This window comes from Ambystoma mexicanum, chromosome 12, assembly GCF_040938575.1.
Source record: "Ambystoma mexicanum isolate Mex_15411 chromosome 12, UKY_AmexF1_1, whole genome shotgun sequence".
NCBI classification, from domain to species: Eukaryota; Metazoa; Chordata; class Amphibia; order Caudata; family Ambystomatidae; genus Ambystoma; species Ambystoma mexicanum.
The window spans coordinates 1,059,392,259-1,059,419,527 of NC_090936.1; the positions used below are offsets into that span (position 1 = coordinate 1,059,392,259).

The 27,269-nt window shown below is 47.7% G+C and overlaps 1 protein-coding gene across 3 annotated transcripts in view; it reads left to right on the forward strand.

Annotated features, from left to right (window-relative positions):
* KLHDC10 (kelch domain containing 10) overlaps window positions 1–27,269 on the forward strand; it is a 345,723-nt gene that overhangs the window by 79,219 nt on the left and 239,235 nt on the right. For all 3 annotated transcript variants that reach the window (XM_069629599.1, XM_069629601.1, XM_069629600.1), the window contains one exon: window positions 15,435–15,656. In XM_069629599.1, the coding sequence (XP_069485700.1) occupies window positions 15,435–15,656 (222 nt within the window). The remainder of the gene's footprint in view (window positions 1–15,434; window positions 15,657–27,269) is intronic.

A 27,269-nucleotide genomic window follows, 5' to 3' on the forward strand; every position in this document is an offset into this window, starting at 1 on the left:
ACGTATTACTCCATAAATGATCAATAGTATGGCTCTGAGGAGCGTCCCAGGATTTCCAGTGTCCACGTTAGCTAAACCGCTGGGAAGGCGTTTCTGTCTGCCTTTCCTCTGTCTTTAGTGCTGTGTCCTGACCAGTGAACACCTCTTGATAAGTCAATGGAGGATAAGGCTCGGGTGTGTACCACGGGGCAGACCGGTACAGTCAGCACTGCAACCGCGGTCCATCCAGGTTAGTGGGCAGCAACCTGATTAAGTGGGGGCATCAACCTCTTTCCTTCCCACTATCTACAACACGAACCTCTTTCTCCTGGCGTGTGCAGGTCGGGTGTGGGTCGAGGGCCAAGTTTTATACGTTGGCTTAGCACCAACTAAGTCTATGCCGAAGTGTGCACATGTGTTTGTTCTGGGCCACAGGATTGTCAGCAGGGTCTCGTGTGGGTACGGATGTCTGTCCCAGCTTGTCACCTCCCCAACGTCCTGGGAAATCGAGGGCGTCGGCAGGGACAAGCCGCCGGCGTCAAGGGGCGGGCGAGGGCCGCACTCTTTCCCCCCCCTCCCCCCCCTCTGCCAGGTTCACTGCAGCGTTATCCCACAGCTGTTCGGGTGATTTTGTATTGACGAGCGCCAAACCGCCGGGTCTCCTTCCCCGCAGCCGCCTTCGTAGTTCACCTTTCTTGGGCGAGCAGCGGGCCGCGTCCCCGAACCGCCCGGTCTCAGTGCCATCAGCGGGATCGATGTTCCACCGCTCCCAAACGGAGCGTCGCAGGGCATGTAGGGTCTCTGAGGCTCCGAACCAGCAGTGCCTCACGGAGCTCTGTATCCAGCCACATGGCGCGGACCGCATCCACAGGCCCCGCCCTCTCCCGGCCCAGCGTTAGACTGCGACCGCGGCCTCCAGTTGTTTCCTCATGGAGCTCTTGGGCAAATCGCGCCTGTATCAGGGGCCGGCGATCCCAGTCCCCCAAACTCCAGCGTTTTTCACCGCAGCACTCCAGGATTTTCAGGAACCAGCGATGGGTCTTTCATGCATCTGTGCCTCGATTCTTGCGGTGGCTCCAAAAAGGATTAATAATTGCAGGATTTTGAGACGGCGTGGGAGCTCACAGATCAGGCAGCCATCTTTACAGTGCGCAACAGCGCCCCCAAGTTCTGCTGGTTTTAAGGTGGACTTACTGTGCCTCTCCTGCAACTACCTAAAAATTGTTTGTAGACATCTATAATCAACCCTACGATAGGCCTGCTTTACGAACCCTGAATGACCTTGAATCCATACTTCTAGGCTGGCAGTTAACCAATATGAATATGATATTGCACTGATGGCAGTTGATTTTAACTTGAAACTCGAACCCCAGCCAGAATTGTTTGATCTTCTGGAAGATGGACGAAATGGGGAATTTAACAATTTTGATACTGCCAAAGCAGTATCTGCATTATAAGTGTCCTAGAAATAGCACAGTCCCTCTTTAGACTGGGTGTACGGGCCTGTAATGGATGCGTGACCAGCAATGTATCCCCTGTCCGTACTTTTTGTAGGGAGATCTTTGTGCCACATTGATTATATATTTCTGGACATCCCGCATTGTGAAATCGCTCAAGTGATGAACGTTATCCTTGGGTCTGAGAGCGATCACATCCCAATGACGTTTGTTCATGAGATTTCTAATCTGCAGACTAATGAAATCTCCCAGTTGGATGCCATTACTAGCGATAACAGGAGGAGACTGAAATGGGATTTGGTGGACCATGACGCTACTTTTTTGATGCTTTACCATATTTAGTCAGTCTTCACCCATGGCATCACTGATGATATGCTTTGGGAACTGAATAACCAGATCATGACCTTACTATAACCCCAGACCAAGTGCCGAATGGAAAGCACTAGAAAAAGCAAGCATAGAGTTGGTTTGACTCAATGTATGGCCAAACCTCTTATATTCAACATTAAAGAATCGACTCTTGCCGTAGCCTGCCAACATAGAGGTAAGGCTCCTGCCGGACAAAGTCCCTGTGTTCCTTTATAAATATGAACAGTGTGTCTTGGTCCCTTATCTGCTTTGTGTATGTTGTATCTGTTGTAGAATCAATATGGTACCCCTTCCTGGTGTCAGGCAGAGATTGTACCTATTTTTTAAGAATGCAGATAAGAATGATCCAGGAAAATATTTCCCTTCATACAACAGGAAAGATGTTTGATAAGATGGTTTTGGGATGACTTGAGCAATGGGCCGATTACTAAATTGGTTTGGTGAAGTGCAAGCAAGGTTCAGGAGAGGTATTGGTACCACAGAAAAGGCTTTCCAACTTAGTATTTTGATTGAGAAGTATGTTTTCTTAAACTAAGGAATTTTGTATTTGCTTTTCATCGATCTCATGACGGCGTCTGACTGTTGTTCTCTAGTTACTTTAACAATATTGTTAGCCATCTGGCCATAAAATACCCAGGCTTGCGGGAGAAAAGATTGACATTCTGATGTTCGCTGACGATGCAGTGCTCCTCTCCCGCACACCAAGTGGGTTAAAGAAGCTAACCAATCTGTTTGTGGAATTTTTCAACAGGAAGGGATTAACTGAAAACGCAAACACTAAATAAATGCGCTGTGGGAATTACTGACCTAACTATACTGATCCATGGGAATTTGGTAGAGGAAGTTGATTTTTGATTATCTAGGCTTTCGTTTGTCCAATAGTGGTAAACGGGACAGAAAAATGGAAAAAAAAATTACATTTTCCTGCAGATGCTCAGAGATTTAGATTTAGATTTTTTTTCTTTGGATGTATATAGATCCCAGGGGGCAGGGGCTGCAATTTATGACGCAGGGCTGTGGGGTCATAGTGGGGTCATAGTAAAATTGGTTGTTGACCACTATTGAAAATATTTTCTTGAAAAAAAATACTTACACCATTAGCGCACCCAACCTTATACATTTTGAGGTGGGCTTCAAATGTATTGGTGAAACAGCAAATATTAAACTCTTGCAGAACTGGATAGAAATTTGGCACAACCAGGAGCTTGGTTGTTACTGTAAAGTGCTCATGGAGTAGATGAGCTGCGAAGGCGCAACCAAACGCCCCTGGTTGGTTTGTTAGAGCTACGGTGTACAACCTGAACCTGGGACACCTGTGGTCTGAGCCATGGGAAATGCAAAGGAAAGCCTCCAAAACAATTAAGGTGGTGTACTGGGACTATGTATGTTGCCAAAAAACAGACCGACTGTTTATCCTTTGTGGCTAGTTGGGATTACTTGATGCATAAGAACACTTGGGGCCACAAAAATGATCTGATGGAAATAACATTTCCATTTGCACGCTCACTTTACATGAAGTTAAGACTCCACATTCTCCCACTTCCCAATGTTTTGTATAAAATGGGAAATGTCTGGTGCCCTTTTTGTATAAGCACGATTTAATCTGTTTAGCATTTTGTATTTATTAGCCCGACCTACACCCACATTCGTAGGGCGCGGGGGAATTTTGGCTTATGTTGCAGAACCATGGAGTACACTGATTGTATAATGCCAAAGCTTAATGCAAGAGCCCCTCTCCTGGATGTTTGCAGGATCTGATTTAGTGGGAGCTTGGAGAAGGAGGAATACTAAATTGCAAACCCTATGAACAGTATCATTTTTATCGGCATGGATTAGTCTTAATCCAGTATAGTAACGTACTTTGTAAATCTTCAGCAAAATTGCACTCTGATGTTCTTGTTTTTAAAATTCAAATGCATTTGTATATGAATGTTTTTATGGTACTTTTAAGGGCATGTCTTTTTATTGTGATGCTATGTGCCTTGTGTGACTGATCCGATGCAGTCATTGTTGTTTACCCAACAGTGACCTCTTGGGCAGGGGACAGCCATTGCTACCTGATCCTAACCCTGGGGCGGCTATATGTGGGAAGTTCACATTCAGGGGAGCGGGGGGCGGCTGACCACCAGCGACATACCTTGGCTTCATTGGATGAGACCTCATAGCCCCTGTTCCCCTTGCAGAATAAATCCCTCCCTTTAACGGCCTATTGGGATTCTTCCCCTGCTCCCTCAAAGGAGAGTGCTGAATTCCTCTATTTTAATATTCGGACCAACTTTCAAACATTGACTTGTCCTCAAAATTTATTGGAAACATTCTTCCAATGTTAACTAAAATGAACTGCTATTCCCAGAAACACTGTGACACTGCAATGAAGAAGAGAATGGAGGAATGCAGAGAGCAGGAGAACCCCCGAGTACAGGCAACGCTCTAGTTCTGGGCGCAGGGGTGCACTCCCAATGTTTAAAGCAAGACCCCCAGAAACTGTCAGACTGCTGGTGGGAGCTGGTTGCTCCTGTCTGTGAGACTGACTGGATTCCCATATGTAATGTTATCCCTTAATGCTTGGTCTTTAAGAATTGGGTCATACCATTTCTGTGGGAATGCCATGGAGTCAAAATTCTAATTACCCAGATTGCCGTGACTACCGTGGCACCGTCTGAAATGGTTCTGGGCTTGCTTGTGAGAAACCTGAAGATGACTCCTGGACTAGTCCCCGGCTATCTGTCATCCAGGTGGCCAGGACACGGCCATCGCTATTGGAACCAGTTCCAGGGGGTGGACCAGTGCGGGAGGATCGCCTGGATGGGGAATGGGGGGGGGGCTTGCTCCTCATGGAATGGAAGTGGGACACCAACTGGTGAGATGCAATATCCCCTTCTTAGAATACCTTTTCACCATCCTAACCTGTAGGATACTCACTCTACCCCCCCCCCTTTCCTACACAATCTTTTTAGCACACCACGAGGGGGAGACCAGGCCAGCCCCAGAATGTAGGATGAATAGGTGTGAAGAGTGACATGAGTCCCAGCGAAGAAGGCATGAGAAGTACAGAGGCCGGCCACAGACCTGCCAGAGCCAACGCACAGCAGGGGGGATAAAACGGCCTAGCACTAGTCCATAACAGGTTAGTGGGGGCACGAGTGACCCCGGGGCCACAAAAACGACCAGCAGCGAGACCAGAGGGTGGTGGTAGTGCCTCAGGGAAAAGCTGCAGGGGGCAAGTAAGAACTAGGAGGGGATAGACGGGCCCTCACCAGAGACACAGGAAACGCTGATCACAAGTGCGGCAGAGAGGGCAACACAGTGAGGCCGCTATGGGTCGTTAGTTGAGAAGAGCACAAGGAGGAAGACTGAGACATCGGAGGAAGAAGGCCCCTCCAAGCCCCGCCACGGTGGGCAAAAGTGAGCGGAATGAGACTCGGACAGAGGAAAGGGAAGCAAAGGGAGAACACTGTGGAGAGTACCCAGTGGCACCAGACCCACACCACATGTATGAGCTGGAAGATGGCTCTCTCGAAGTTCCACTATTCTGATGAGTGGGCAATGACGGCAGCAAAAGCAGACGAGGGATTCCACCCATGCACCACGGAAATGGGGGGGGGGGGCATGAAAAATTACATCCAAAAAATACTGGAGGAAATCAGCAGAATGATAGATTGGACCAAACGAAGGAGCCCAAGTTGCAGGGCCTCGCTTAATGAGGTTAAAGTTGTGCGTAGGGAGGAAACCCAGGGGTGAAGCGTGAGAGGGGATGGGGGGGGGGCGGTAATGAATACATTTGAGAAGACGGTTATTGGCACTTACCTTGTTACTGTTTGAACTTCAATGAGGAGAGAGACGACTGAGAACCACAGACTGGTGCGGGGGGGGGGCTGGGGGGAAGGAAATGTCCAATGAGGTGTACACCAGGAAGGTAAAAAGGGGTTAAAAAAAGCGCGCCACAGGGAAAGTGCAAAGTGTGGTGCAAGAAAGAATAGGACAGGGACTAGCACCATGGTGGTTCGGCCACAATCCCCGGATACAGGACAACGCGAGGCCAAACACCCCAATGGGGGATGGGATGGGATGGGATGGGAGGGAGGTGAAAGGGAAGTGGTGAGGAAAAGGGGAGGGTATTAGCAACATGAGCACAGTTGAGGTGGACAGAGGGGAGGGGAAGGGGGGATACATACACCGGTTGAGGGGAAGGGGGAATGCAGTAAAATCCCACAATCGCATCGGGGGGAAATGTCTAACCAAAGGTTGGCACACAGAGAAAATGATAAAGGGGAGATGCTAACTGAAAAGTAGCAACACTAAACCTAGAGGGATTAACCTCACCGAACAAAAGGTCACTCGCATCAAATATGCTCTGCAAAGCCAACATAGTGGTGCTGTTCCTACAGGAGATGCACTACAGTCGGGGGCAGGAACGTGGCCTAGCAAAACACTAGCAAAAAAGAGGGCATGGGGATTGTCCTGTCAAGATCCATGCCACTGAGGGAGGCACAAGATGAGGGTGGGTTTGGTGGTAGGCTGGTGGCAGTTAAAGGGTGGGTCGAAGGACGGCAAATTACCCAAGACGCCCAATTACCCTGACATCCATATATGCGCCAAACACGCACCAGTTAGCATTCCAGTTAAAGTTATTCTTGGAACTGGAGGAATTGGGACGGGGGGGGGCTGCTAATGGTGGAAGGGGACTTTAACCTAATAGCGGACCTGGCAGTAGATTGGTGGTCGGCAAAGGGGAGCCAAGACTTAGGAAAAAGGAATGGAACATGATGTTTTCGCCCAATTGCTAGAAGACAACTTCTGGGTAGTTGCATGGAGGTCCAGGTTCCCCCAGGTGGGAGGGTACACCACCTTCTCGCCCCCACACCACAAATGCACCAGGATAGACCTTCTACTGGTTCCAAATTAACAGGAGGCCATGGTATCATCGGAGGGTGAAAACAGTGTCCTGGTCGGACCAAAAGATGATTACAACAGACTAGTGGTTGGAGGAAGGGACTCCTGCGGTGGAGGTGTAATGATGGCCTCCTTAGGGATCCTGTATTTCGGAATTTCGTCCAGATGGAAATCGCCCAATACTTCATAACACGGGGACACAAGCCCAAAAGCGTTGTGGGAGTCGGCCAACGTGACAGTGAGGGGTCTGCTTCTAGCAGAAGGGGCGCGAAAAAAGAGGGAACGGACACTGATGGAGGGGAAGATACAGGAACAGTTGAGACACATGAGGATGAGGCTTACACGACTGGGAGAAACAGAAGTGGTCTATTGGGCACATTGCGGGACAAGAGGCAGGAATTGTACTCACTCCTGATGGGGGGGGGAAGTGGTAAAAAAAGCTGAGATGCCAAGCAAAAGTTCTATGAAGGCGATGAGGTGGGGGACACTACACTGTTGGCAAACTGAGTCTGGGAATGTAAGTGGGGGGGGACAGAAGGGTTCCCCGGTAAAGGGATCAGAATGGGGTGACAATCTGATCCGAGGATCACATCACAGACCGCTTTGCAGACTTCTATGAAGGACTGTGCTTCTAACTGGCCAGGTCTCAAGGAAAGGCAATTAAGGAATATTTGGGCAGGTGCCCCATCCCCGCCTTACCACAGATTGGGGGGAATCCATGTTGGAAGCGGAAATCACAAGGGAAGAGGTCAAGAAGACAATAAGCAGTTTCAGGACTCCATAGCGGGGCTGCTGATGAAGGTCCTCAACTCGAGGGGGATCGAGAGAGGGGGATTGAGAGATGTGTCCTGTATCACACTCCCAAGAGCTAAAGTAGCGTTAACGGGAACATGTCCAGGACCATAGGGGAACAAGACAGGAGTGCCCACTGTTATATGCCCTGGTGATGGAGCCTTGGGTCTCCGTTAGTCCAGAGACCTAGCCGGATTTTACATAAGTGGAAAATAGTAGAAAGCTAGTCTGTTTGCGGTCGATGTGCTGCTCTACCATTCTAACCTGCAGTCATCAGTGCCTGCGCTCCTAAAGGAGTTAGGAATATGGGGAATTGGCAGGGTTCCGGGTCAATCTCTCTGAATCAGTGGTGTTCTTGATTGGGGGTGGAGGGAGAGGGGAGAAATGGTAACAGGCAGACATAGACTGGGTTGGGGAGTGGAGTTTCCAGACACAGCAGAAGGGCTTCTGCTATGGACAACTTATTTGGGATGTACTGTCCCTCCCCGCCCCCCCCCCCTTCCGGGAGAAGATAAAGGGAGACCTGCAGCCCTGGGATAGGATAGGCCTATCTTGGATGGCCCGCTGAACTGCATTAAATGACAGCCCTCCCCAAGCTGCTGTTCCTCTTCCAAATGCTCCCCACAGTAGTGGCGGCCCACTTCCTGACCACAATACAGAAAGCCCTCTTGTGATTCTTCTGGGCAGGAGTGAATCCCAGGGTGGCATACAAGGTACTTGTGTTGGTGAAAAGACTGCAGAGTTGGAGTCCCAGACCTGGGAGCATACTATAAGGTGGCTCAGCTGCGAGTTATGATGGACCGCCTGAAACTCAAAACAAAGAAGCAGTGGGTCCACATGGACAATGTAGTTCTGTGTCCGGTAACGTTGAGGGAGTGGATGCAGGTTTAACAGAGCGAAATCCCTAAACTAGTACTAACACAGCCCGTCCTGGTCAATCTGGCGCGAGGGAAAGGCCACCCACTGGCTGTCAACGTGGCCCTCTCCCCTTCGCTTTGCTTGGGCGCCACCAATACGAAACCACATCTCCGATCCTCTGCGGTTCCTACAGTGGTATGAAGCGGGCCTTTCCAGAGCAGGGCAATTGTGGGGAGGGGGAGAATGTGTCGCTCACCAGACTGGAGGGTTTGTTAGGAATGAAGGGACTCGCCCTTCAAGTCCCTACAGTTAAAGGGAGTGCTGATGAAGCCCACATGGCGAGACAATCTAGCCCGGGACCTGACCCCTTCGAAAAAGCACTACTGCAAGAAAACAATACCAGAGGAAGGATATCCAGGCTGTACAGGGAACTGAGGAGGCCTGAACCCATATATCTGGTACTAGCGTGGGGGAAATGGGAGGAAGAACTTGGGAGTGCAATAACCGACCAGCTATGGCCTAACATGTACAATGGGGTGAAAAAGTCAACACTGTCCCTGCAATACAGAATGCAGGCATTTAAGCTACTGCATGGATCGCAGGGAGGCCCAGAACAACCCACTGGTAGTGGCACTGGGGAAAGAAGGTATGGAGGAGAGCACAAGCCTTGCTGAAACTTGTAAACCCCTACTCACCGGAGGTGCCGATAGCGACGGACACATGTAGAGATAGCACGTACATGGCGGTGGTGAGAAGGTGAGAGGGAAAGGGCATATACACATGGGGAGATGTATATGAGGACGGGGTCGTTGGGGAGTTTATCTCGATGCAAGAAAGAGAATAGGTGCCGAGCTGGCAATTTCCCTGGCACCAAAGAGTCTGGGAGGTGGCCAAGGAAAAGTGGGAGGGCTGGCCCGAGGAACCACAGGTGGACCCGCTACTAACCCTGATGTATAACCTAAATGATGGCTGATGGTCGATCTCCCTGCTGTACTGCATGCTAATAGACTCACCCAACCCTAAGGGCACAGTACTGAAAGAGCAATGGGAGAAAGATCTGGTACAGATATAATGGAGAAGGAATGGGAAAGAATACTGGGCTTTCCCAAAGTGGTATCGAGGAACCATCGCTTCAAACTAATACAATTGAATGTGCTGTATCGCACATACATGACCCCGCACAGGATAGCCACGTTTAACAAGGATGTAAATCCACAATACCCATGGTGTAGAGGGGAGGAAGCTGATCTAATACACATGTTTTGGGGGTGTGTGTGCGTGAGAGGTTTCTGGGCACGCGGAGAACGAGGCTGGAGTAGCAAGGTATGAGTGGTCACTGAAAGAATGCCTGCCTGGTGCCGACCCCAGAATTGGCAAATAACAAACATGTGGTTAAGTTTATGGATATGGCCTGCATATTGGCCAAGAGAACCATCGCCATGTCCTGGAAGACTGCTGGGGGGGCCACAATATGAAAAATGGCGCAGGGAATTTGGAAGGTGGGCAGAGGCGGAGACCAAGGTGTGGCTGGAAGGGGCAAACAGATTGGACCCTGACGGCAATAAGTGGGTAGCATGGAAGGCGCTGGTCTGGGACATGTTTCACCCATCCGACGACAAACCCCCCTGAGCGTGCCAATCGGGGAAAGAAAAACACACTACTTGCCTGAAAAATCACCCTATTGCACCCATTTGACAATGGCCAACCACAGGACCTAGAGAGTGCAAGGAAGAGTTAAGTCCCAGACACTGAGGCGTTTGCCCAACCGATGTTACAAAACTATACATGGCACATGTAGGAAGTTGTTTGTTACTAAAATATTGGTTTAAATATAGGGCATGGGGAAAATAGATATGTTGAAATGCATGGTTGTAACTATATAAATGCCAAAAGCATGTTAAAATAAAACCAGCTACTACATAGATGGCACTATCCACCGGCAACACTAGCAAAAATGTACCCAGTGGCAAAGGCCCACTGCTGGGCTGTGGGGGGCGAAGGCAGACTATTACATGTGGTGGAAATGCTCACTAATCCAGACATTTTGGAAAGAGGTACTGGGGTGGTTAAAGGGGTTAGACGGAATAGATACCGGGAACCCAGTTTGCCGCTGTTGGGGGTGGCGGAAGAGGGGACTGAGGAGGGCCATATGATCCATAGTCTGTTGGTGGAGGCGAGATGCTGTTTAGCTCAACAATGGAAGAGGGGGAAATGGTGTCCACAGAGAAGAAATGGGTCCAAAAGGCAAGGTCCGTCTATGACATGGAATACATGACTCGCCTCTTAGAAGAGGACAGACATGGAGGGGATCTGGCTGCCCTTCTTCAATAAATACAGTCAATAGCTCACCCATGGAAGCTAACAAACCAGTTCACACATAGGAGACCCCTAGTGGTGCGAGTTGTGGAGGAGTCCAGTGGAACTGCATTCCGGGCGGGGGGGGGGGGCCGAAATGCAACTCATATATGTTGCAATGTTGCAGCAGTTGGTGTTATTGTTGACAGATTGTAATTGCAAAAATGTCAGATTTGATTTTTATTTTTTTAAACACTCACTGAAAGCCATTTGCATTGACCAGAATTTTACTTGTTTTAGTCCATAAACCAGACTTCATGTTGTGGCTGTCCAAGATCTGATTTCAGTTCAAAGCATTTATATGGGCGCAGCCCATTGATCTGTTCTTATGTGGATGGCCCCAAGAGAGTCTCGACCACGCTTTAGCTCGCTGTGCTTTTCACAGAGGAGACCGTTCCATATGCATATCAGTCTTTGTCCCACCCAAAAGCAGTCCAGCACCGAAATGCTCGGCAAATCCCCTCTGAACAAGAGTACCAACTGCAACCATAGACGCGTGTTTCGGTCTAATCTGGCCTCATCAGTGAGGTGGAGCTGTGCCTCACTGAGCACAGCATGTCAACGTTGGAACGATTTAAAGATTGAGATCTTTGGCATTCCTTTTGTAGCAGGTTTAAGGAAGCAACAAGGATATTAAAGTCTATGGCCCTCATTACAACCCCGGCGCTAAACCATGGCGCTATTAGCACCATGGTTGGTGCCGGTGTTGCAACGAGTCCGCCATGGTGAAATGGGGAAATACCGCCCCCATTCCAAGGTTGGCGGGGCTGTATTTCCCCATTTCACCATGGCCCTTCCCATTCCCATTTTCGCCCCATAGGGCTCAATGGGACTGGGGAAGGCACTAAGTACGGTACCGCAAATTGCGGTACCGTAATCAGCACCGAGGTCCCTTTGCGGCACCCTACTTTAACGGCTGGTAAAACCAGCCGTTAAGGTTGGGTCCCGCAAAGGGACCTCGTAATCAGGCGTTAAGGGTTTAACGGCGCCAACACCTTTTACGGCGCCGTTAAACCCTTAACGCCAGGGTCGTAATGACCCCCTATGCTTATTGAAGATGCGATGATGGCTGGTGTTCCCCCGACACTTCAAAAGGACACTGTATGCTCTTGCCTGGGTTAGTCGACAGGGGATCTTTTTTTCTTCCTTTGCTGCCGCCTTTATCTTTTCTGTCTCCTAGGCCAGGTTTTCCACCCTTCCATTTGATGCTGCTCCCTTTTGAGCACTCTTCTCTCAATTCAAGCCCTATCCTTTCCTGCCCTGCCTTCCTATTGGTCCGAGCATTTGTCATCACCTTCCCATGCTGGCCCTGAGACCTCCCTACTTCATCTGCCATTTTGTATCTTTTCTGGCACTGTGCCCCGTCCTCACATGCCTTTTGGTTCAATCTGTGTACTGTTCTGGTCTCCAGCTTTCAAGATGCTCTACTCTCCAGGTCTTCCAATCAGCCAATCTTCCCCAGGAGTTAAAACTCACCACTCCAGGTCATACAATCTTCCTGGGAATCTTCCCCCTCCTCTCTGGCCCTTGCATTCCTTGCTTTCCCTCCAGTTCTTAAAGCCAGGTCAGCAACTCTCCTATCTTCCTCTAGCACCACAAAACTCCCTTCCACTCTTGTCATTATAGCTGACCCTTTTATAGTGCTTAGATTGACTACTTGCCTGCTGATTGGCCAGAGATGGGGGGGGGGGGGAGGGAATGGATGTGTCACGTGAATGATGAATGCTCTGAGCAAGCTCCATGGCTGGGATACTTTGTAGTCCTGAGTTCGTGGGAGAAGTCTTTAAATGGGGAAGCCTTTATCTTGGATGCCACTTCAGTCTGTTTGTTGGCTGGAAAGGAGCTGATGGTTTGTTCTTCCTGTCTGAGGTTGGGGAGTTTCACTTTTCTGAATTTCGTTTTGGTGACCTTTGTCAAACAGCTCAGTGCATGTATTCAGCATTACACCTGTAGAGAGTAGTTTGGGGGTGCAGGAACCGCTCCTTTCTTTGATGCAGCGCTGGTATCCTTTCTTTGCTTGTAATGGTGGCTGCAGCTGTAAGTGATTATTTTTTTATTTATTTTTTTAAACATTCTTTTATTAGTTATTTAAACAATACAAACCAAACTTGCAGTGCATACGATAACATTTCAATTATACATCACTTAATTGTGTTCACTGCTTCCCTTATCCCACCCCCCGTTACGAGCCTACTTCTACTAATGTTCTGTAAGTGAGTCGGTTTCTTGTGCTTGAAATTGTGAGGTAGACTTAAGTTCTCTCCTTCAGTATTCCTGGTAGGGCGGGAAGGAAATTGGGCTCTCTGCCCATTCACTGTATGCGTGAGGACTGGGCTTTCTATTGCCACTTAGGAAATGGGTGAGGAATGTGTGTGTCCCAATACTGCCCTTTGTGGGGTGGAAAAAACACTTGCGTGGCTTACTCTGTTCTTCACTATTCTCTTCCTGATCCCAAATCTGTAACTGCGTTTTGCTTGTCCTGTCCAGGTTTTCCTCTGAGTAAAGTGGATTATCAGAGATATGGAGCCCCTTTTCTGATGGTCTGTTAACGTGGATTGACTGTCTGGCCCAGGGATGTATTGCCCAGCCTTCTTCCTGGCCTAAGTGTATGGTCCATCCCCACATATGTACACTATTCCACCCCTGGATACTGTCCAGGTTGGAGTTTTGTTCGAGAGGGCAATTATGGGACATGTAATTTTTCTGGTTTGTTTATCCCAAAGGGGGGATAGCCTGACTGGAGAATATACATTTACTGCCAACATCTACGGTCTACGGTTATGGACCTGGGGGATAACCTAGGCGTTCGATGTGGCAAAGTCTATGTAGTTACTTTGCCACACCCTATCCAAGCCAGCAATCTTATTCTCCATCCAAAACAGTTACTGGATCTGTGCGTTTGGGTCGCCAACACGCACCCTTTTAGTCTCCATGCTGCATGGCAGCACAATAGTTTAAAGTAGACTTCTCCTACTGTCTACCTGCCCAAGGAAAAATGTTTATGAAATGGTTTTGTCTCTGGCCACAAAACTCTGGGAGAGTGTCTATAGGAATTCCATACCCCTGGAACATGTATGGAAACTCACACTAGGGTGATCACACAAGGACAAGAACACAGTAACTGCACTGACCAAACAATTTAGGAGTAACTTCCCTTGCGGATTACAACTTTGATAGAACTTGCTTAAGCAAATGCAAGTTTCTCAGAATTTCTTGGTTATCTGCTGCCGGCACTGGCTCCCTGTTGCACAGTAGCATCCTTATCTTCTATTACGTGCACATTCCTTCCCCCCACCCAGACTGCTGCTGGGAAAGATTTGAGACCTGTTAAGCTCTTCATCGGGTCTTCTCCTTTTTGACCACCTTTAGTGGCCTTACATACTCCTGCAGGTTTTTTGTAGACCCTCTTCGTTGCTAGTGCTGCAGGCGGAATCCTAGAAACCGTATAAACCCTTGCCACCCCAACTGAAATTTACAATTCTTAGCTAATGTTGGTTTGTGGCTAATTCTGTATATTTAACGTTGAGTTGTAGGCTAACATTGGGATTAGTACAGCATCACTAACTGTATCTTGTTCCTCCATCAGCTGCAAGCTTTATTCCGAGTGAGAAGTCGCAGTTGAGGGGAGTGCCCAGAGTCCTTTCTAGAGCCATCCAATTTGGACTTTGGATACTTTGACTCCAGTTCAACTAAACCTATGGGCAATGCCCCCAGAGTGCCAGTGATTACTCCTATCTTCCCTAGATGGGCTAAGGACACTTGTTATCATGCGATTCCCGACCTTAGTCTGGTGACCTTCAGGCTTCAGCATGGGCCTCAAAAGATTTGTCCTTGTTTGACCAATGTAAGATTATATTTAAGATTTCCTTATAAATCCAGGTTTCTTTACTGACCGATTAGACTAGCTAGGTGTTTTTCAGAATTGCAGCTACGTTTTGTATTCCAGTGCTCTCCTCTATTTTGCTCCCTTTCTGAAGGGGAATCTTTGTTCAAAAGGATATTCTCTGGCCATGCCTGTGGCACAGTCCATTGTTCCATCAAGTTGTATGTATGATTTTTGTAATATACCATATTTGCATCAAGACTTGTACCAATCTAAAAATACCAGTGTTTTTCTGTTTTTAAATATTATGAAACATCTTACCATGTTACTTAAGTTTGGTACTTCAAAATGTTGAAAGCTAAGTAATCGCAAGTGTATAAATTAAGGTCAATTGTTTAAATTATGCTCTTTGTTCTTGTTTGGTCCCACAAATGTACTATATTGGTTTGCATGCAAATGTTCAACCTGTTGATTACAATTTCATGCCACTATTGATGGATGTACCCAACTTAATAACTAATGCCTTTGTTTGAAAATGTTGAATTTGGAGGCTTTCCTAAGTAATTGAAAATTAAAATGCAGAGAAGCATGGGGGGTTTAAAATGATTGATCACCTCTGTTCAGGCTCTAATCTAACCAGATACCTACATGCATTTAACATAGTTTCTTGTTTTCATTTTTTGCATGAAATAACATTTATTTTTCAAGTGGGCTTGTACCGTGCTTCATTGTGACATTTGCTACAGGTTGCCTGTCGGAGTTGCTCATGAAGTATAAATGCATTATCCAGCTATTACATGGTCTTCATACTATATGCATTTTTACCGTTTGATATGTCTGTTACCTTCAGAGAAATTGGCAATTGCCACCATTGGTGGCTTGCTTTGACTTACATTTTGTTGTTGTAGGACGCCGATCACCACCTGCCAGGAGTGGTCATCGCTGTGTCGCCGATAACTCCAACCTATATGTGTTTGGTGGCTATAATCCGGATTACGATGAGTCTGGGGGCCCTGAGAATGAAGACTATCCACTCTTTCGAGAGCTCTGGTGCTACCATTTTGCGACTGGAACCTGGAATCAAATGGGCACTGATGGGTATATGCCAAGGGAGCTGGCATCCATGTCTGGTAAGCTTTTGAAATAATTCAATTGACTTTCCATGAACCATGAACAAAAACTGTAAGTCTATGAGCCAATTTGCAATTTATTGTTGTCCCTGGAAGTTTGTTTAGAATGAACAAGGTCACCCAGAATGCAGACTCTGGCGCATATTCCCTGTAACTCTAGGCTGACTGTTGCTGCATGAGGTACAGTCTTCAGATTAGATAATGTGCTTGGTACGAGAACTACAGTATTTAATTAGGCCTCTGGGCTCTATGTGAAGTTCTAGAAACACAGGAGCCATGGCCATGAAGTACAAAATCAAACTGGACACAAAATGAAAGAAGTTGGCAATTCAGTTTTATAGGCCGCATCTTCTGTATGGAAGGAAGACAAAATGACACACACTCAAACTCTCACTCGACTTAACAGTTCTTCAGATATTTTTCCTTATGACTGACTTGTACTTTGGTGGTTTTTATATGTTTCTAGCACGAGAGCACCAATAGTTCTCTGTTGTGGTGTCATGGGTACCCCTAAACCTTAACATTTGAGAGAATAACACTGCATAGCCCATTTGGCTTCCTGCTTTTACTTTAGCAAACTCATCCTAGGAAAAGCCCTTCCTTGGTCTTAAAATAATTGCTGGTATAAAACTTAACAAAAGGGGGTGGAGGAGGGGGGGGGACCATTTGTAAATGTGTAAAGGCTTGCAACAGTGAGTCTGTGCTGGACCCAGCATCCATTGTACTGTAAGGTGAGAGTCTGTTAAGTAATGGAGGTGCACATGTAAATGCAGTTTGGTAGGAGCTCTCAGATGATGATGATGATGATGATGCTGCTGATCCGTCGGATACTTCATTGCCCTTGCCTGTTGCATCTAAGGATTTGAATCTAAAGAAACTCTTGTGTACAAAGCATGCAGTGGAAGTGCATGTGTAAGGGCGAGAGCCTGTGGGTGAGTGTTTTATATTCATTGCCAGTGTGCCCTTCGATAAAGAAGCTGGGAGTGGGCAGAAAAGAAGTGGTGGTATACTGGGGGAGCATTTATTGTGCCCTCCCCGTTTTCCTGTACCTTTTTTTTACTACTTTGGTTCAAGTAAACTCACTGTTAATCTTCCAAACATGCTTGTTTATAACATGAGAAATTAACAAGACAAGAAAGGCTGCCATCCGATTAACGCAAAGCAGTCTAAACTGTTTAATGTTAACAACTTAGAAGCTGAGAGGACGGCGAAAATCCTAGCCTTCCTCACCCAACCGAATGGCACTGCAAGTGAATCCATGGTAATTGCTGGTAACTCCCAAATCCATTATCTTCCCTTCGTACAAAGCTGGAGAAACATCTGCCAGCACCTTAAGAAATACAGTAGATGGTGCGAGGGTGCATGAGACTTTATGCCCAAGAGAAACACTGATTTCCTCTTCCCCACTAATTGATAACTCTTTTAGAAATTTGCTGCCGTCCCTACAGAGATACAACATAGAAGGGTAGGCTTAATAAAGACATTGGGAAAGTTCTGCCTAACTCTGTAGTTAAATGAATCCATCTGTGGTGGGCCGCCAGAGTTCTAGACTCGGCATAATGCCTAATTTAACCAGGGTGGTATCTAAAGACACAACTACATCTTGCTTTGTTCCGTCCACACCGGTTTAGCGAAGCAGGCAGGGAATGATCTCAATAAAATATGCCCCGGAATGTTGAAGGTCCAAAAATGATCAAGTTGTCGTACTTGGCCATATTGAAGGGCTTCTGTATGACCTATACCATGAATTGTCTTCAGTTTTGGCGCCTGTATCAGCTGCACTGCATCTCCCGGAACAACTATGGCCCAGGAAGGGGAAGAACCGTATAATAAAGATGGCCTAATGGACATCTCGCTGTAGAGAGCCGAAGACCACTGTCCCGTCATCAGACAAGGATTGTGGAGAAGATGCGAGTAAGGCTGAATGACACAGGTGACTTTACCAAAATTAGCACAAATGCAGGGTTAAAACTAGGTTGTATGCTAGCGCCTCTACTCTTTAAGCTCTTCACAGGCAACATGCCCTCGGCACTGGACGGGATCCGCCTATTCCCTCCTAAATGGGGTGGTGGGGAGAGGGAATACACACGTTAAAATCACGGCTTGTGCAGATGATATAATTCTCGTGGACCTTGCATCTATTGGCCTGCAAAGAGAATTGGCTGCCGTCATGGGATATGTTAAAGGTAGCGGGTATAGCATGAAACGCCTCCTAGTATACACAATGGAGCCTACACCTACCATCCTCTATGGCTTAGATCGCTCTGGAAGGACAAACCCCAAGTGGTTAGAGACTTTGAAGCAATCCTGCTCCGAATACCGAGCCTCCCCAACAGTGTGCCAATTTCTAGCATTTGCCTCAAACTGGGGCTTGTGGCTCTAAACCCTGTAGTGAAAATTAGAACATGTATTTTTAAGATGAAGAAATACAATTAACTAAGCACTTAAGCCTAATCAACGAGGAAATGAGTCATCAAAATGACACCTTTCACAGAGTTCCTGTACAGGAACATCCTTCACTTGCATACTGTGCAATCAATTTGGGAACTATACTGAGTGAGCCGAACTTAACGTCGACTGACTGAGAGCCTGTCATTCATTTATTCTATACCAAGTGGGGTTTCGATCACTAAAATAGGACTACGGTTGCTAATTTATGATTTCTGTCTTGAAAAAGACCATGTTGGTAGAGAACGCGTATTTGCGAACTGTAGCATCCGTCAATTGTGATGATTCAAGATTTGTTTATCAAATCAGTTATAATATACCGACCACTAATAGATCAACAATTGGTGTTCTTTTTAATGATAGCTGCGTTACGAAGTACCAGACAGCAATACTATGGAACAAGCGCATAGATGGTGGCCCACTTTATTTAATTTAAAATGCGAGAGAAAGTTTGGTATTGTAGAATCTGTGGAACCCACAGTGTCGCTGAAACCACCGGACATCTATTTACCAAATGTTTATTTTTAAGGGAGACCAGAATGTTCTATCTTGGTAAATGTGTCCACACAGTGGTGCGTCTGGAAACTGACCACTTCTTCATACCCAGTCTATCTGGCAGATACACACCATTAACCATTGCACTAATGCACTTGTGGAAAGTGATAGCAAGGATTGTATTAAATAAAGAACAAAGTGGCATTTCTAATCAAATTTGATTAATCAGCTAAGTAGAATGTTGTAGGGTACGATATATCAAAATGAAGGGTTAATGCTTTGAATAATCGCCTCCATAAGCTATCCATTGATCTTTTTGGAATATTTTAACATTGTATTCGGTTTTTGGATAATGTTTAAACGTATGTACCTGTGTTACACTTAATAATACTTAAAAAAAAATAATTAAGGAACGGGCTCTTGTAACGCTTTTTATTTTTCTCTGCTCTTAATCGGCACAATATGTTTCGATGGATAGATCCCTAATGCGATCTAAGGGTTATTGTTAGAAAGAATCAATAACTTGCATAGTATACAGGTCAGGATAACATAACCACACACCCATGCTCTTGGTTTTAAAACTCAGCAAACTCTATTCTTAAAGGGCTGTCTTTTAGAACATCCTATTCTAATCATCATCCAAGTCAAAGGTATCCAACCAAAAGCTAAACTTTGCAAGACTTTTAACCTTCTGGCTGGTACTATTCTAATTACTAATCAAATGGCCGCACACAAACCTGTATGAACAGTTCTGCGCTCTCCTTTGGCGTGACTCTAATACTTTCCAAACCATGCTAAAAGCAAGCTTTTATCATTCAAAACCCCAGATTTTTCAAACCATAGATACTATTCTTAGTTTTACATTGTTTTTCTTTACTTAATAATGTTCAAATCTTATTAAAATGTTTATTTTTAAAAATGTTTTATTCATATTGGATATCCTGCATTTGTTGATGATCACGTTACGGGTGTCCAAGCACCATACTTTAGGAGAACAGGAATCTAGCTGTTTTTTTAATTATCTAAACCATAAAATATTTATATTTAAATTAGTTTCTTCATTAATACATTTTACCACTGAACTTTTTCTGTAAAGAGATGTTCATTTAAAATGGTTACTGGCTTCAACTTTTGTTAATATGTTTGGGTCAGGTTTCATTTGAAGATCATGAAAATGAAGTTCTTTAATCAGCACTATTTAAGCAATGCATCCAGAGTGGTGGGGTGGGCATTACTGGTCGGGTAATGCCTGGGGCGTAACTTAACGACTATGTTCGCTCAGACTTCTAACGTAAACCCTGGGGCATTAACTGACCAGTAACAAGATGGCCATCGGGCAGCAGGGAACGACACGTCCTTGCTCCCTTTCCATGGCAGCCATTGCCGCGACGGAGCTGCACTTGGAACAGTGTGTTGCCAGCACTGGCGAGGGAAGGAGTGCAAGGTAAGTGGGGAGGGGGCAGCTTGGCGATGTGGAAAGGTGGGGGTGCGGGAGGAGAGGCAGGGGGCACATTTACTAGGATACCGGTGGGGAAGATGTCAGCCTCCTGCTTCTGAGGAGGCATGGAGCGGGGGGCTTTACCATGTGGTAAAGGCCACGTTCTGAGCCTCTGGATTGGTTGGGAGGCCGTCGCAACCCCCTTGCCGGGTCCTAATATGCTATGTGGTTCTTTGTTTGCTTTTTCACCTACAAGAGAAAAATATTACCATCATAATCCACAATTTTTTGATTTTAACGAAAAGAGGGCGTGAATGTTCTTCCCTTCTCGGTACTTTAAGCCAACTTGCATCTTGGATCTTCCCACAGCTGAACAATATAACTTTAAATGTGATCTTGTCTTCCTCCTTTTTGATATTATTCTAGTGACATAGAAAGTGGCTTGACAAATAATTTGCTCCTAGTATCTTTTTTATTTATTTTTTTATTTTTTTGCAGCAAATAAGTGCACAGATCCTAAGACGTTTTCTGGAATTGCATGTGGTCAACAAGTGCCTGGAGAAATTCAGAATGTTGACCCTTTAGGCTTTCAAAACTGGATGTACACAAGACCTGCAGGGTACCCTTTTCTGCATTCCAGAGGCATCACTCATCAAAAATGTTTTTTTTCTAGCGAAGAACCAAAATGGGTAAACATTGTGCGATTGAAATAGACACTAGGTTCTTCATTTGTATAGTTTGGTGGCCACTTACATGAGTTGAGTGGCTTTGTTTTCCCTGACCTCTGCCGGCTAATGCAAGCAGTTCGTCTTAGAAAGTGTAAGCTTTTAGATGGCACACATTTTAGCGCAATCTGGTATCCAAGTGAACTGCTTAGCCATTGCTGAAAGTGCACTTTACAGGACATGGAAAATGCAACAGTCCTTCGGAGCCGAGACTATTCAAGGGTATTCCAGATGTATGACAGGTAATCACCACAGCTGTGCTGCTTCGGAAAATGTTGATGTCGATACGCTGTCCTCTAGGGCCTCCCGTCGAGCCGACGTCACCGAATGTTATAAGCAGGACGCACGACGCCCGTAGCCTCAGTTCTGTTTTTTCCACAAACGTGTTCGCTGCGGAGATCTCGGTTCTTCTGAGTTCTATCCTTTCGGTTCTTCGAACCTGTTTGTTTGTGAAGATTTCCATGATGTCTTCGTCTTCTTCTACCCTGCGACCGGATTTCAAGAAGTGTTGGGCCTGCGGTTCCAAGATGTTGCTGACGGACCCGCACGACGCCTGCCTCTGGTGCCTCGGTGAGGACTACGCCACGGACGATTGTGACGAGTGCCAGTCGTTAACATCAAAGGCCTTGCGGGAGCGTAAGAAGAAGCTTTCTGTCTGTAAGGTGGCCAAGCCCCGGAAGTCGAAATCCACTGGGCTTTCGACTGACTATTCGAGGGGTGACTCACCGCATCGTCGGCGTAAGTCCAGGGGGTCTCGGTCCCAGGGTGGGTCCCGCCATTCCTCTGCCTCTTCGAGGCACTGCCGGAAGCGCCGTCACCGGTCGCCTTCCCTGTCCTCGGACGAGGACTCCACCCGTCGGCGGGTTGCTTGTCCCAACAAGTATTCCACTCCTGCGGAATGGGATTCATTTCGTAAGGAGATGATGGTGATTTTTCAGTCGCAGAGCCCCGTTCGGTCAGGCCGTCGAAAGACGCCGGCAGGGAACGTGCTAGAGACTGTTTGCACGCCTTTGGGCTCGAGCGGTCGTCGCGATCACCGGGAACCTTCGAGGTCCCGGTCGGAGAAGGTGGATCGCTCTAGCTATGCCCGCTCCAGGTCCCGGTCCTCGACACCCTCGAGACTGTTGGAGCCTGTGAGGTCTTCTTCCACGGTCTCAGTGCCAAAGGCGTAGACGGACTCTCTCGAGGCTCCGCCTGCGAGGAAGCCATCAATGCCATCGGCGCCGAGGCTGTCGAAGGACACGTTCGGGGCTCCGCCCTCGAGGCCTGTGTCGAAGCCATCAGTGCCACGCTCGACGTTGACGCCGATTCCCTTGATGCCTTTCGAGGATGCTTTATCGGCGGTGCCCCGGAGACCGGTGGAAACTCTGAGAAAGGCCCTGCAGAAGTCAGTAAAACCTGTATTCGAGCCTTTTTCTGGGCCCTTATCCAGGGATTTATTCCAGCCTCTGGATTACATCTATGAGGTGGATGAAGGGTCTGATAAAGGTATGGTTCCTGACTAACTCATGTCTGGTCATAGCCAGCTAGAAGATCCTGCGTCAGTCCTTGCACGACGCCAGTGGTCTGGACACCTCTCCGGAGGTTGAGTTCGGTAGGCCTGAGCCTGGCACGCATGACGAGTCCTCGTACCGGCGCCTTATGTCGAGGGTGACAGAATTCTTGGGGTGGTCTGCGCCACCAGAGGATTTTCTGCAGGATGACCTGACGGATATCCTTGACCAAGGTCCTCCAACTGACCTGGTACTGCCATTCCATATGGCTTTGCAAAGAAGGATGGCAGCGGCTTGGACTGCTCCGGAGAGTCTCCCGGCAGTGAGCAAGTCTTTGCCGAAAAAATACTGTCCAGCCAGTAGCAACCCCAGTTACTTGACTACGCACCCCACTTCAGAGAGTTTGGCGGTGCAGGCGGCTACGGCCCCGGCAAAACAGGCATCTTACCCGACCATTACTCCTGATGGGGACGACAAACGTTTTGATGGCTGGGCGAAGAAAGTGTTTTCTTCAGGGGGGTGGGGGTATGGCTTTACAGGCAGCCAACTCTGTGTGTGCATTGGCACATTTCAATCATACTCTGTGGAATTGTCTCTTTGGCAGCTGAACACATTCACGAAGAGGAGGAACGGGATGGCTTTCTTGCTCTTGTTCAGGATGGCAAGGATGCCATGTGTGAATCCGTACTGTCGTGTCTGGACATGGCAGATTGCGTCAGCCGGTCCATGGCGGCGAGCACCGTAATTCGCAGATTTGCGTGGTTGCGGAAGTCAGGGTTTGCTCCTGATGTACAAGCCCGGCTTCTCAACATGCCCTTTGATGGTGAACATCTTTTTAGCAGCAAGGCTGACTAGAGCCTTGAGAGGTTGCAGACCTCCAAAGCTGCAGCGAAGTCGTTGAGCGCTGCAGTTCGCCAACCTCTGCCTTTTCGTCCTAGGGGACAGTAATGGAGGAGGTTACTTTCGATATTACTCATCCTTTGGTAGATCGAGAGGAGCTGCAAATCAAAGTGGCCACCGTAGGAGTACCAGAGGTGGAAAACGAGGTGCCAAGGCCGCTTGGGCAATTGCCTCGTTGCCCTCAGGTTATGCCGCAGCCGTTTCAGCTCAGTCATGAGGCCATGTTCCATGGTTCGCCGGTAGGGGGAAGGCTGGCGCAGCATCTTGTAGAACAGCGTGCCATTACTTCAGATGTGTTGGTTGTAGAGATCATAGCCCACGGCTACTGTCTTCCTTTCCGGCAGAGGCCTCATTACAATCCACCAGGGAATCTCTCTGAGGAGTCCGATTCTGCTCCTTGCGCAGGAAATAAAATCCCTGCTGTAGAAAGGTGCCATTGAACTGGTACCTGTAGCGGAGAGGAACAAGTGATGGTATTCCTCTTATGTTTTGATTTAGAGGAAAGACGGAGGATTGAGACCCATCATGGACTTGCATGGTTTGAACAAGCTCCTCGGGAAGGACAAGTTCAAGATGGTTACTCTTTCTCAAGTCCTCCAGGCCCTTCAACTTCAGGACTGGTTGGTGTCTCTCGACTTCAAGGACGCTTACTTTCATGTGCCGATCCATCCCAAGCACAAGAAGTCCCTGAAGTTCGCGGTTGGCGACTCGCACTTTCAGTTTCCGGTCCTGCCATTCGGATTGATCTCCGCCCCGAGGGTTTTCACCAAGCTCATGGTGGTGGTGGCAGCTTATCTCAGGAAAGGGGGGATTCACGTCTACCCCTACCTGGACGATTGGTTGATCAGGGCGGGCTCTCCTGAGCAAGTCCTGGATCATCTGTCAGTCACCTGCCACTCTCTTCACGAGCTGGGCTTCTCCCTCAACTTAAAGAAGTCTCATGTGACACCTACCCAGTGGCTCCAGTACATCGGAGCAGTGCTCGACACGTCCCTGGGGCAGTGTTTCCCTCCCCACGTGAGGGCTCTTCACATTCTGCAGATGGTGCACAAGTTTCAACATGCCCAGAGTCTCCCGGCGTTCGAGTTCTTGAGGTTGCTCGGCCTCATGGCATCCTGCATTCTTCTGGTGCCAGAGGCCAGGTTGCGGATGAGATCTCTGAAATGGGCCATCAAGATGCAGTCGTCACAGTCCTCCGGTCAGGATGTCGGACCCCCTTTAGGTGCCGCCCTTGGTCGCCAGGAAATTGAGGGGGGGGGGGGCATTTTGGCTGCCCTGGCCAGAGGTGACGATCGTGACGGACGCATCCCTCATGGGATGGGGAGCTCATGCCAACGAGTTGACAGTCAGCGGTCGTTGGTCCCCGGAGTCCAGACTCAATATCAATCTGTTGGAGCTGAGGGCCATCAGGCTTGCCCTGAAGGCTTTTCTGCCGACTGGAAAGAATGTCCTGATTCTGACGGACAACACAGTGGCCATGCACTACCTCAACAAAAAAAAGGGGGGGGGGGGGCAGGGTCACTTCCTCTGTGCAGGGAGGCGATGCAGCTCTGGTTCTGGGCCATCTAGCAGGAAATTTCGATCTCGGCAGTTCATCTGAAAACGAGACGGCGAACGCTCCGAGTAGTCGGAGCGCGATCTCTCACGAGTGGGAGCTGGCTCAGGAGATTCTCCTGGAGATCTTCGCCCTTTGGGGATCCCACAAGTGGATCTCTTCGCCTCCAGTGTCAACCGGAAGTGCGACAGGTTCTGCTCGCAGGAATTTCCTCTAAGAGGAGCCTTGGGGCACGCGTTTGTGGTGGAGTGGTCCTTCCCACTGCTGTATGCGTTTTCTCCAGTCCCCGTCATCCAGCAAGTGCTGCAGAGGTTACGGAGGTTCGGTTCCCGGATGATCCTCATTGCTCCGGCATGGGCCCAGAGAATGTGGTACCCGGACCTTCTCGCCTTGTCCATCTGCCCTCCACACCGTCTTCCCTACCGACGATCTGCTCTCACGGGAGGAGGGTCAGGTTCTCCATCCAGAGGTCAGATCACTCAACTGTCACGCTTGGCTTCTGAAGGGTTGAGGTATAAGTATTGGGACCTCCCTGAAGACGTGATGGAGGTGTTGCTTTCGGCCAGAGGGCCTGCAAAAAAGTCCATGTACCGTTGGAGAAAGTTCTGCGACTGGTGCAGGGTTAAGAATGTGGATCCTTTTTCATGTGACATTCCTGTGGTTCTGTCTTTTTTTGCTTTCGTTAGCCCACAAGGGCCTGCAAGTGGGTAGCATTAAGGATACCCGGCGGAGCTGTCCATATTTAAGCGCTCATCTGAGGAGTGTTCTTATTTCAAAATTCCTTTTAATTTCTCAAAGGGCTCACTAATGCGTTTCCATCGTCACCTTTCAAGGTGCCAGGTTGGGATTTGAACCTTGTTCTAAAATTCCTAATGGGTGCTCCATTTGAGCCTTTACATTCTTGTCCTTTGAGACTGTTAACCCTTAAAACTGTATTTTTAGTTGCGGTTACTTCCGCTCGCAGAGTGAGTGATTTGCAGGCACTTTCTGTTAAGCCACCCTTCAGTGTTTCATAAGGACATGGTTGTCCTTAGGGTTCGTCCTTCCTTTCTTCCAAAAGTGGTGTTGGAATTTCATTTAAGCCAGAAGGTCATTCTTCTGGTATTTTATCCTCCTCTGCATCCTGGTAAGGAAGAGGAGAGGCTCCATAGGTTAGATCCTAGGAGAGCTTTAAGTTTCTACATTTCACACACGTCCCGGGTCAGCGTGGACGATCAGCTCTTTATAGGTTACGCTGGAAGGCTATAGGTTACGCTGGAAGGCGGTTGGGACAAGCTGTTACTAAGCAGACTTTGTCTAGATGGATTATCTTGGCAATTTCTGAATGTAACGCTTGGCGGGTAAGGACCCTCCGGTAGGCTTGCAGGCCCATTCTACTAGGGGTATGGCTGCCTCTACTGCCCTGCAGAGGGGTGTTCCTATTCGTAACATCTGTGAAGCAGCCACATGGGCTTCGGTCCTAACTTTTGTAAGACACTACTCCCTAGATTCTATCCATGGGCAGGATCTGGCCTTTGGCAAGGTGGTCCTTTACTCTGCAATTTAATTGGGCATTCTAAATTTCTATATTCTAAATTCTTTTCCATCCTCCATATGTTGGTACTGCTTTGGGAGTCTGTCATAGATATGGAATACGTTGGAGGACCCAATCCCCTCGAAAAACAAGTTACTCTTACCTGGTAACGTTCTTTCGATGGGATGGTCCGACGACGTATTCCAGATCGCTCCCTCCCTACCTGCCCCGCTACAGAATTTCTTATGATTGCAACTTGTGTTTCCGCAAGGCTTTCTGTGGTCATACTGGCAGAAGATTGGTGCCACACGTTCTGGGGGAAAAAACTACAACTGAGGCTACGGGCGTTGTGCGTCCTACTTATAACATCCGGAGACGTTGGCTCGACGGAGGCCCTCGAGGACAGCGTATCAACGTCATTGAAGCAGGACGCAGACGCGAAAATTTTCCCAAGCAGCACAGCTGTGGCAATTACCTGTCACAGATATGGAATATGTCGTTGGACCATCCCATCGAAAGAACGTTACCAGGTGAGAGTAACTTGTTCTTCTTATCCCAAAGAAATAACAGATTTTGTTGTCGGACCACTCCCGTTTTAGTTGCAATGCTTTAATGTAGCTCTACTGTTCCTTGTGCACAGCTGCACATGAGACCATGTCAGAATTACCTGGAAGAACAGTGGTTAAAGAAGATGGCGATCCTTGAATAAGCAACAAAACCATCACTTTATAGCAAATAATTGCCAGATTTTCTATACAGGTTGTATTTTGAGGCCGTCTTAATGGCAAGCTTTAGGATTAGGAATAACTGTATTGAAACCCTGCCTGGCTGTAATATTGGTAGTGTGACTGAACAGTCTAGTTTCACTCTCAGGAGTCAGGGCAGCAGTAAAGTGCATCTTAATTACAGAGTATATTACTCAAAATGTTTTGTTATTTTGTTAAAGCATCAAAGATTTACCAAATTTGCAGGTAAAAACTAGTGTCCACAAAAATCCCAATGCACTATCCAAACAGTGCTACAATGTTGCAGTTGAATAATACTCT